The following is a 12,073-nucleotide window of genomic DNA, read 5'->3' as shown; positions in this document are numbered from 1 at the left end:
CTTGTTTATTTAATCATCGAAATCACAACTTTAAATTCTGTGCAGATGACATGTTTGTATCGGTTCGCCACGAGTGCAAGAAAAATGTAGACAAAAACTCCTCGCGCCTAGCCATGATCACCCACTGGATCCTTAACCTATTCAACATTCCCTGAAACCCATTAATAGTCAGCAAATTTTAACAATAGTTAACGGTTAAGTTAACTAACACTATTGACTAATTAAAAATAGTTAACTCAAGAGACACGATAAAGAAACAAAATATAATAGAAAGTCAAAATAGAAATGAAGATGAAAAGACTGAAAAATAGCGAAAGTAGTAAAGTCGAGAAAAAATATTGATTTTAAAATTGAAAAAGTCTTGAGATTAAATTACATGTTGGTTTAAATCAGTTAGATCAAAATGTCCTCAAGTTATAAGATGAAACACTCAGACTTAACTCTCAAGTTTAAATCTCATACCTTTCAGATGCTATTACATGAACTTTCCAAAACTATTAATACTTTTGATGGCATCTGACCACCAATTTGTCATTTTTTGATCATCTCATGGCATATGCGATGTAATCTAAAATGGTCAATCCATAGGTAATTAATATTTTCTGCTCAATTATCCAATAATGAATCATTGCTCCTTAACGTTTATGAATTGGGCTGATTTATCCAACATCATTATTCCATTCAATATCTCACAGTATTTTGTTTGATATGACAATGGGTCTATGTCAATGAGTTTTCAATGCAAAAGCGTTAAACCTTAGATTTTCCTTATTCTGATATTCAGGGATATTCGGCCGGTTAGGTCTAGTTTCAACAATCCTTATCCTTTAAGTCTAAGATTTGTAAAGTAAAGTCATAGTAAACAACCCAAGGGCTGAACGTATATTGTTAATTTTATTTTCACCATTCAATTTTTGATTCTAATTATTATCACATTAGGCCTGAAACTGAATCAATATATTCAGACAAATTAATACAACCATAAATATAAGCTTGATAGTTAAGCTTATAACATTCATTGAAATTTCTGTATTTTCTTCATTCTGATGAATTTTTTACCATTCAAAACATGCTGAAGATCTATTCTGAATTCAAATTCCAATTTTTAAAGTTGATCAATTAAAGCAAAATATCAGGTGAAGGGCCATTGAAACAATCATTCAATTTTTTGTGGAACCCTTCAAGGTGATTTGTTGTCCTGGTTCCGAAGTTAACGAAATGATTCCAAATATCGGGTTATCTATCCAAGTTGCTTCAACATAATCAAAAAACTCATTCGTTTTATCATCAGCAAAAGTGTTACGCTCACAAATCAAAAACCAAGCAACATCTATATCATTCAAACCGACAAGAGCTAAAGCAATGCAATTTTTTATTATTAACTTAAAGTAATAATTATTTTCATATCTAGGTCTCAAACCTAAAGAATTAATTTTTCGTAAAAGCCATTGTGAAAAATGAAATTAACAGCCGTGGATTTTTTATGTCAGGAAAAACAATACGAAAAGCCTGAATGATTCCTAACGTAAAATCTGAAAAACCAGGGCTAGGTTTAAATATTTTATTAATTTTACTTCTAATTATATTGGTTAATACTTTGATATATGTTGCCTTTGATTTATCTTTTAGCTATAAACGAAACCGACGATTCGCGAAAAAAAATCTAAAAAATTTGGTAATGCTTCCTATCACAGTTAGCGAGAAAAGGTAAAAAATAAGCTTTACATGACTTTTTCACACCCGATAGGTAGCCTAGCATGAATGGTTCGTGAGACATTGAATAAAATGATGAGTAAATCACGCTGAATAGCCTTGTATCTAGTATGTTTCATCTTTAATTATTTCTTTTCCAGGTTATGACCATGTCAAATCGATAGTTTAATTCCTTGACAAGTTTTCGCATTCTTTCATTTATCACATTTTCCTGTTGTTTGAAACTTTCAGAACTTTTCCGTATTTCGCACTTATTGCGCAATAAATCCCAAGACAAGCTAAAATAGACTTTAGCCACTTTACCCTGGTTTTACATTGAAATGTCAACTTTTTATTGTCTCTTTTTGGAAAAATTAATTAACTAATCAACTTTCTTTTAATTAAAAAGATCGCAACATGAAACTCGAATAACATGACATCTCTTTTTGATTCCCTATTCATTAAACTTGCTTTCACTTTCAAATCACATTTAATTCAACTTATTATTAATTCATTTCCAATGAAAGTTTTAAATTAATTCAGCTCGACTTGGCTTCAATTTGAATCAGGTTACAACATTGTTAACAGCCCAAAACTCCAGATCAATCTTTCTCATTCGCATGAAGCGTGATTAATAAATCCCAACTCAAATCAATCATCAACAGCATTAAAAATTAACTGTAGTTGGTCAACATTGAAAAGGACAAAAGTTTAAAGCAAAATATTTAATTTGATGCTATTTTTAACCGACAAAATTGCAATTCAATTGTTTAATAGTAAAGTTGTTGAGACACAAAATAATCAAACAAAAAACTACAATAAATATGATAATAATAATGAAAGTTTATCAAAATTCACTAAACAAATATTAATATCATTCTTAAAAGGAACAGTTAATCAAATATTTATCTTGTAAATGTCTTCATTTTATATCGATATAAACTTTATTTGATCATCATCGTCCTTTACTTTCCTTTGATTCAAAAATAATGAATAAATCATTTAGACTTCATTTTTCTGATTAAATTGCGAAAAATTAAAACGCCAAATGAAATTTCAAGTTGGATAATCTGCTTGAGTTTCAACGAGAGATTGAATTTAAACTTGGAAATTGTATTATCAGGAAAAGTAGATCGAAGGATGGAATTGATTCTCATCTGATTCTCTTTTTGTCTCAATATAAATAAGATTATTTAATTCCTTAATAACATTGTTTACAGCCGATTGAATATTTATAGTTAATCATTTATCTTGGAATGGATTAACCTAATGGTTTTATTTTTCTCTGCTGATCCATTTATAGATTAATGCTATTATTATGACCACAGTGAATTATTGTCATTATTATTATTGCTACTATTATTTGGCCAATTGTATAATATGATATTAATTCTGCAAATATTATGAAGTTGACCGAGAAACTGGATGGAACAAGGAAAAGGATTAAGTCTTGCATGATACAAAGTTTTACTTTTCATAACTGATGCGAAGATGCAAAGACTTTCTGTTGAATGCGACACAAAGTTACTATTATTGCTCTTTATGTCCAATAAGCATGCAATTTTTCGACAAAAAAGTTCATTTTGATCCTGAATAGAGTCAATTGTTGATCTGATAATAAACACTTTGAGTGTTTGCTAGGAAAGGTTCAATAAATAGTCGTACGGAGACAAAACATTTCTGGGTCTTTCGATCCAGTTTCAAAGGTCCAGTTTCATTTTTAATTTCAAATTTTGAAAGTTGGAGTAAAAATGATTCCTATGAATGATATTCTGACCAGTGGAACATCCATTCTATGGACAGAAATTCTTGGACAGTTTCTTTGTTTTCATTAATAAGTGTTTGATTTTTAATTTTTTTTGCAATGCTAAAGGAACTCACAGATTAAGTTTAATCCATTTTTGCAACAAGGATTAATTTCATTTTACTTGTTTTTCATTGCCTCGTAAAATACACAGAGTCAAATTTGAAATTTGATCCTTGCAAAGATTGACGGATGCCTCTTAAGTCCTGTTTCAAATATTTTTGATCTTTATATTTTAATCCTAGGTCTAGTTCATAGGCTCGAGGTTAAGAGGCGACAAAAAGCGTGAAGCTGGTTCGAAAGCTAAAGATATTCTCAATTTTTATAAATTAACTTTCTTTAGATTCGATTATCAAATCACAGATATTAATTTATCTTTGGAAAAACATTTACAGGGCGTTTTTATACTTCACGTCTGCTGGGTTCCTCACAGGTTAATGTGACAGATCTCAGGTTTGTATGAGCTAGGTATGTCTGTTATGAGCTTCCAAGATTGGAAACCCCTAAATCCAGTTCAAAGTCACTCAGTTATTTGACCTGAAACTGTCTACACGTTTAGAGCTCATAATGTCCAAAAGATAAGAGCTTTAAAGGATTTTGAGTTTTGAGAAACTCGTGTATCTTTTCAATCGATAAGTTGAATTGATAGATGCATATAAATTGATGATAATTGCAACTTTCATTATTGACTTTACATTTCTTTCAAGGAAAACTGAAAAAGCAAAAGTAATCAATTAGCTAAACTTTGATCCTACGCTTTGTTTAATGACTGTATTATCATAATGTTAACTCAATATTTGAATAAAATGACAATTCATAAATGAAATCCATAACTGAATGTTTGCAAACAGAAAGTAGAATGAGAATGAAATGAGTTGAAAAGCTTAACATTTGAATCGTTGACTCGTTCATTTTGCTGGCAAAATTCCAATCAATTGTAATGTAATACAAAAAAATGTTTCTTCATATCAGAACTTACAATGTATCACTATTATCGTGTGTTATGGCAAAAGGGTTGTGAGAAAAGATTATTTTTATCAACAAAAAGATTCTTGATAATTGCATTCATTATTAAGAAGTTGAATTTAATAGTAGAGGAAAAAAGGCTTTAGAGTTGAACTTGGCATTCTAATTGCTCATTGAATAATATTGAAAAACCTGGTTGAATTTATAAAAACAAAAATAGTGAAAGTTATAAAAAGAAAAATAATTTGTATTCATCTCAATGAACATGAATGTTACCCTGAATAAGGCGAAATGATAAAGAAATGTTAATATCCAAGGAAAAGAAGAGAGAAAAGGCAAGAAATCTCGGTGAATGAAATTTTTCGGCAAAATTTTTAAATATTATTAAATTTTGTTATCAAATTTAGAAAGGAAAGGAAAAGAAAGAAAAAACTGTTTAAAGCAAATAAAATTCATATTCAATTCATCTGGGAGTGAATAAAAGAGTCTCGTAAAGATTTTGATATTTTCACGTTTATTAGGTTGCGCTTTTGACAGGGATTTAATTTTATTATTCAAACTATAACAATGAAAATGATAAAGATAATGATTATGATAATGTTCATGATAATGGCTATATTAATCATGATGAACCTTTACCAGTTCCTAGGCATTAATACAGAATGGTGAACCGAATTTCATCTTTTCTTTGATAACACTTTTTCATTTTATTGACAGATTTTTTAGATTTTTTGACAATAAAATTCTGATGTTGGCCAATTTCAAGTATCTTTTGGTCAACCTTCAAGAATTTCAGACAGCTATCGTCATATTCCTCATGAAATTGTGAAAGGCCCTTAGGTCAAGCTTTCAATGGTCTCTCAATGGAATTTGAAAGTCAGTCAGAACTGGACTTGTCACTTTCATTTGTTTACTTTCAGTTTATACATTCCATGATGACTCGTCGAAACTTCGGCTTCTTATCAAAAATGATGAATTTCCAGGGAAAGTTCAAGATAAATCAAACTGAATGAATTTAGCCTCGATTTTGATGAAATGTCAGGCAACTGAGAGTCTCGGTTCAGGTTGTGGAACTCTAATGATGCTTATAAAGTGTTAGTGTAAAGGTATTGGGAATTAAACATTACAAAATTTAGCCTCGAAATGAAGAGAAGAGATCACTCGATCATGATTTTTGTTTCAAAGTTTATTTTGTGAAGATTAATTAGAGCCAATTTTAGTGTATCTTGTTTCCATTATGAGATATTCATTATTCATTTCATAAAAACTTGAACATTAATTAAGACTCTTTTTGCAATATTAATGGTCTAAAATATGACAATTAACTGATTAATGAAGAAATCTTAATTTGAAATTTTCTATTCAAATTAACATGTCGAAGTGAGTGATCAATTTGTGTTTGCACTCGCAAGCTTTACAAATAGTCGAATCGTGATTCAAAACGTTAATTGAAATTTATTTCACAATGCCAAATTGGTACTTTTGTATACTAATAACAAGGCAAGTACGAGGTAAACGAGAGACCAGAAAGCGATTGAGCTGAGTGTCATTCGATAGGGCATGGTTATTTATGAAAAATAGTCGAGGATTTATCTGTAAATGAAGTGTAAGGTAAGGTGAACTGGCCTGCGAGATCATGCGATTTTAATCCTCCGACATCTTATTTCTTGGAGAACATGAAAAATTATTTGAGTCAAGATATCGTAGGTAAATTGGACACAATTTTTGAGCTTAGGGAACTCGTTCAAGAATTTTTCAAATCAGTCGACAGAAGAGATCTCGGCAATGTCAGCAACACCTTTCATAAAATGGAAAACAATTTGAATATCTATTAAAATGATCACTGAAAGTTTAATTTTCATTACATTAAAAAAATATTACTGGTTCTAAAATTAGAATAAGTGTCATCCATTTCAAAATAGCGTAGGAACCGTGTATAGCCGGTGTAGACCGGGCTGAGCCAAGCTCATTCAAATCGGTTTCTTGTCGCTTGTTTACTTACCATAAAGTTTGATAGCATCTTTGATTACCTTTAAGGAAAGGTGTCAGCAAGTCCAGCAACTGTCCAGCTCAAGTCAAAAATTAGGAGCCTGTCAAGAAGATTCTTTTCACTCTTTCAGAGGTTAATTATCAAGTTGATTTGTTTTTTGTTTGAGATTGAATTCACTTAATAACATGGTTTAATGGTTCAATAGGAATCTGATAACCTTGCAATTGACATTGGAAAGGAAAAGATCGTCAAATAAGAAGTTTCATTGAGCACACAATTTTTACTCATAACCATCATCATCATCATCATCATCCTTTTCCTCATCTTGAACCTTATCTCCTTATCCAGTCTAGTTTCTCTCTTCCATGTTATCTGGACCTGAATAAGCCAACTGCCAGTTGGAAGACTGTATTCTGTTTTCAACAATGTTTACTTAATCCAGTTTCATGTTCCGTTTCCGCTTCGTCAAACCAACCAAAAGTTGAACACAAAAAAGCCTAAAAAGGATTTCAAGATGAAGACGAGGATGAAGAGGGTAAAGAGGATGACATTGAGAGGTTTAGCTCATGTTGAAATGTGGTTAACAATGGAAATTCATTGATTTTTTTTCTTCTTCTCTCAACTTCTAGTTTTGAAAAAAACTGATTTACTATTTATTTATTGCATTGATTACTGAACTGACTAGATTAGTTTAATCAATGGAAATATTGGCATCAGTTGCCTGGGTGAATCATGATTATCATGAGAAGAAATGATGATTTTCAAAGTTGCATTCTTATTGAGAATCGATGATTAGAAAGAAAAGGTTTCAACAGAAATGGATTCCAATGAAAGGAATATCAGTTTTCATTTCATGGTGAGCTGATATGTAATGGAATGAATTGAGTTGCAATGAAATCTGTCATTTGTTACTAATATGCATCAATATTATCATGATTATTATAATCGCCATTCTGATTATCATCATGGTAATAATAGTAAACATTTGAACCTTCAAATGTAAAGTGAAAACGAAATGATTGCGAATATGAAAATATGATCAATTTGAATGTGAAATTATTTGCAAATATTACTGTTAAGTGACATGTAAATGATTAAAATGATTATTAAAAGTTGAGTTTATCAAGTCAATTGAATGTTGAACAGAAAAGGCAAAAAATGCTGGCAAAAAAGAAGAGAAAAAAAGAATCGAAATAAATCAAAATGTTTTTTCCACTTTTCTTATTCTCAACCCTTTAACAATTACTTACAATTTACAGTTCTTTTCTCAATATTATCTTCTATTAATATCATGAAACTAAATTATAATGAGAGTTGATATATTAATCAAATTGTGAATCATTAAAAGAGTCACAATTAAAATTATTGATGCATAAAATGAAAGATGACAATCAAGAGCCTAGTCAAATTGGACAAATAAGACGATAGTTATAAGTATCAATTATTGCGAACAAAATTGATGTTTGAATTTTCACCTTTCATTCACAATTTAGCAAGAAAATTAGTTCATTAATGGCAATTAAAAGGTCAGATTTGCTGCATTTCTTGAAGAAAGATATTGAACCAGAAAAGTCAAGCCTAACCTTTGAAAAACATGCAAATATTGAGAAGCAAAATAGTTGCAGAGCTGAAACATTTGATGAACGACAAAATCAAAATGATTTAATGCAAACATTGATTGTTGATCGTAAATGCAATGATTTACAATTAAAAGTGGCTTAATTGGGTTTATATTTTTATCATTGTGATTACTAAATGGATTGACATTTTAGTCTCTGGTTTTTTGGGTTAATTTTGAGGCAAAAGGGATTCAGGTCTTACTGTTTATTTTGGTTTATTTTTCTGAATATTAGATGATGTTAATTTAATTATTACCAAATTATGGCTGTGAAATGATTATCGTTATGAACGATTATTAAACGAATTAATTGAAATGATGATTGGAATGATGATTGGGTTTTAAATTTGTTTTTTGGTTAACAGCTTTTCATCTCAATAAATGAAACATTTTCACAGTTAATACAAACATACACTTTTCAAATGAATAACTATTAACATTGTGCATTAACTTGTCAAAATGATAAAATTATATCCTCAGGGTATTATGTATTAACTATTAACAGAAATAGTAATTATTATTATCATAATGATTTAACAGTTTGAATGATTGTACTCTGTTCACCATATAACTGTTCATGTTAAAAATATCCACAAAGTACAATATTCATTATTAATGAACTAATATTGTTAAATGGTTAGACAGTGCAGTTCTGTTAATAGATTATAGTATTTTTAAATAGTTAATTGTTGTTGCCCTTTGTTCAATTTAGTCATTTAATGTTCATTGATAATTCAATTGGTTTTATCCAAGTCAATTATTAATAGCCCAAGATACATGCATTTCTGGTTGGTATAAATGAGTCAATGAAATGGAGAAGTTAACTTTTCTTTTCTCAAAATTATTTGAAATTCAATTCAATTTAATTCCTTTTTTACCAATTTTTTGAGATTGAACAGTTTGATTCAAGTATCGATCAATAATTGATCAGTAAATTAAACGACGAGGAAGTTAAATCAAAGTAGACTAAAGCAATTTGTTTACTCTTTACTTTTGGGTGTTGATTCATTGTTTAAGGTTGAGTTGGCCATTGAAAAGCAAATGCTTGTTTTGTTTGTTTGGGTTTTTACCTTATTTTGGACAAAATAAACATTTAGTTAACCAATTGATTGTCAATCCGCAAGTAATCATCTAAATCAACACAAATTTAAATTGCAGTTAGCGAAACAAATTGCCACTGAAAGTGAAATTAAATCAATCCTTGAAAGGTAAACACATAATTGAAACAAATAAGAAACATTTTTAAAATAAAATGAATTGATTTTTCAAAGGTAAAACCTAGTTGAAAATTTACATGATGATGAATATTGAATGACTCTTTAACTGAATTCATGGTTCATTCTTGCAATGATACAATAAACTTTTTTACTCTCATCATTAAATTGGATAAATTGTAAGTTGTTTACATCCAGGTAAAGTATTTTCAATAAAAAAAGTATAGTCAAAGTGAAAGGTAAAAGCAAACAAATCAACATCAACAAGTAAATATTTAATATCACAATTTAACAATAGGAAAAGACATCAAGTTACCAATGACAATTGTTTGGCCAAGTTTCACATTTCAGTGTAACAATCAGAAATAAATCAAATGAAATGGAGATGAAGAACAGAAAATAATATGAAAATCATTATATCCAGTGAAATATAATGAAATCAAATTAAATTTTACATCATTTCATGTTCTTCCTTTTGTAAGCCCAGTGATTGAATAGTGCATGTTGAAGTGTAAAATAGGTGAAAGAAAAAATTACCTTCAAAGTTTGCTATTAAATGGGCGAGAAATATGATGAATCTTATTTGTTTAACGAGCATTGCATGGTTGAATAGGAAGAGTTGAAATATGAATCACTTAATCAGTGAATACAAGATTTGCAATGATGATTAAGATTGAAACAATATTATGTGTTAAACGTATTACATTGAGTCACGTAAAGGTTAACCTGATACAGAGTTTGGGTTCACCCTTATGTTTTATCCTTAGGCTTGGGTTTAGGTTTGAGAAATGGTTCATTACTTTGGTTGTTGCTTTATGCCTTTTTAATTGTTACTAGATAATGTTAACTAAACTTACCGATCTATTGAGATTGCCATTAAGGTTAAAACACTGGCTGACACTGATACAATGGCAATGTAATTGGATATTTTACAGTAAAGTGTACCAAAAGGCCAATCTCCGTTGAGCATACAGGTAAAGTTAAAGATTACATTGAGAGTTGAAACCATAATGTCAGCAATGGAAAGGTTAACAATAAAATAATTGGTAACCGTTCTCATCCTTTTATGTGCTAACACAAGCCATATCACAATTGTATTGCCTCCGGTGGCAACCAGAATCATACCACCAAAGACAAGGGTCCAGATAACTTGTTGCCACCAAGGAAGGATAAATTTATTCCTTTCCAGTGGGTTAACATCAGATGGTGAGGGTGAACTTGATGATACACTCCAATTGTTTTGAGGGTAATTTGAATTATTGATGAAGTAAACATCACTGTTGGTCAAGTTGAATTGGCTTGATGAATTGGTGGAAGAAAATGTTAACCCAGGATAACTTTCATTGTTAACACCATTGCTAAATAAAGATATATTCATTGAATTATCATACATTCCGGGTTGATTTAAGGGGTTACCAGTTGAAAGTAGTCAAGTGTTGTTTATTTTGCGCTGGTAAAGGTGATGTTATTGATGAAGATGATGATTATACTGATAAACACTGATTAACAATGATGACAATTCAAGGGCACATAACAGCGATGTCAATTGAGCTTATTTGGGTTGAACAATAGACGTTAATTTTTCTTGGTATTGCTTGGTCTTGTTGGTTGATGTTGTTGATGTTTATGGGTAAAATTGTTGGTTTATGATTGAAATTTTGTTTGTAAAATTATCGCTATAACTCATCAATTTAAACTTGTCAAACAATTTATCCTTGATCAACTTGAAACTACAGAAGATACTTTAATCGGTGAAACTAATTGATATGGAAATTATCGATAAACTGACTAACTATTGATGTATTTTTGTATTTTATGGCAATTTCAGTCTCGTTTCTTTGTTTCACACTTGATCATTTACTCCTTTCTTTTCACCTTCTTTCTCTCTTTGTCTACTTCCTCGCGGTTGTAACAACAATTTCAATATCATTAGTGATTAAAGTTTAACATGAAAAGTTATTTTCAAATAAATATCATGGCTACTGAGTCAGGATATAAACTATTTGTAGATAACTTCATGTAAGGTAATAATCTTTACGCAGTCTCTTCAATCTTTTCTTGGTCTTCCTCATTATAATCATCATCATCATCATCACCATCATCCTGAGTCTTTATACGTTGTGCCTTTAACCGTTCATCATACTTTTTCTTCTTGATCCTTGTCGTTCCATCATCGTTTGTTTTGGTTTGTTCAACCAATACTTTAATGCTCCTTGGTTGACACAATCAAATTAACCTTGGTTAAACTTTCAGTTTAATATTGTCCGTGCAAGAAAATGATAAAGCCTTGTCAGCAATTGTCAATATGATTCCGATTTGAACTGAAAGGGAAGAGAAAAAAAATCATTAAGATTATTGGAAATAATTTTCAACAATAAAGCGAAACCATTTACGTGGTCATTACATTTAAATGCTGAGGTATACTTTTAAAAGATTATCGTCTGTAAAATTGACCATTTTGTATCTGAAATTGAACATTTGGATTAACTTTTGGCTGTAAATTTAGATATCTTTTTGAGAATCTTTTTGCTGATTTAAGGCAATCAGTTAATTGTGTTACAATTTTGTCAATCATCTGAGTTTGTGGTGCCCTCTATTATTGGAGAAAAAATTTAGATAAATTTGACTTTCTCATTAATCTTCATGATTTAACATCACATCTCTAAATCAAACCATGATTAAAAATCTCGAATAATATCGGGTGTAGACCTTTCGGTGTCAGTTTCTAGAGACAAGATAACTTAAGAGTTTTTAAGATATTGATTCCGATTATGCTGTTTAGTTGATAA

At 30.0% G+C, this 12,073-nt stretch overlaps 1 protein-coding gene across 1 annotated transcript in view; it reads right to left on the bottom strand.

Moving 5' to 3' along the window:
• Positions 1–11,268, bottom strand: part of LOC107359310 (tachykinin-like peptides receptor 99D) — a 46,906-nt gene extending 35,638 nt beyond the window's left edge. Inside the window, exon 1 of the mRNA XM_015925798.3 lies at positions 10,142–11,268. Coding sequence (XP_015781284.1) covers positions 10,142–10,677 — 536 coding nt within the window. The 5' untranslated portion in view covers positions 10,678–11,268. The remainder of the gene's footprint in view (positions 1–10,141) is intronic.
• Positions 11,269–12,073: the final 805 nt, after the last annotated feature.

This window comes from Tetranychus urticae, chromosome 2 (assembly GCF_039701765.1).
Source record: "Tetranychus urticae isolate SD_2017Ah chromosome 2, NJAU_TeUrti_SD_1.0, whole genome shotgun sequence".
NCBI lineage: Eukaryota > Metazoa > Arthropoda > Arachnida > Trombidiformes > Tetranychidae > Tetranychus > Tetranychus urticae.
Note: the sequence above shows the minus strand (reverse complement) of the source record. Positions and strands in the feature narration are given on the sequence as shown.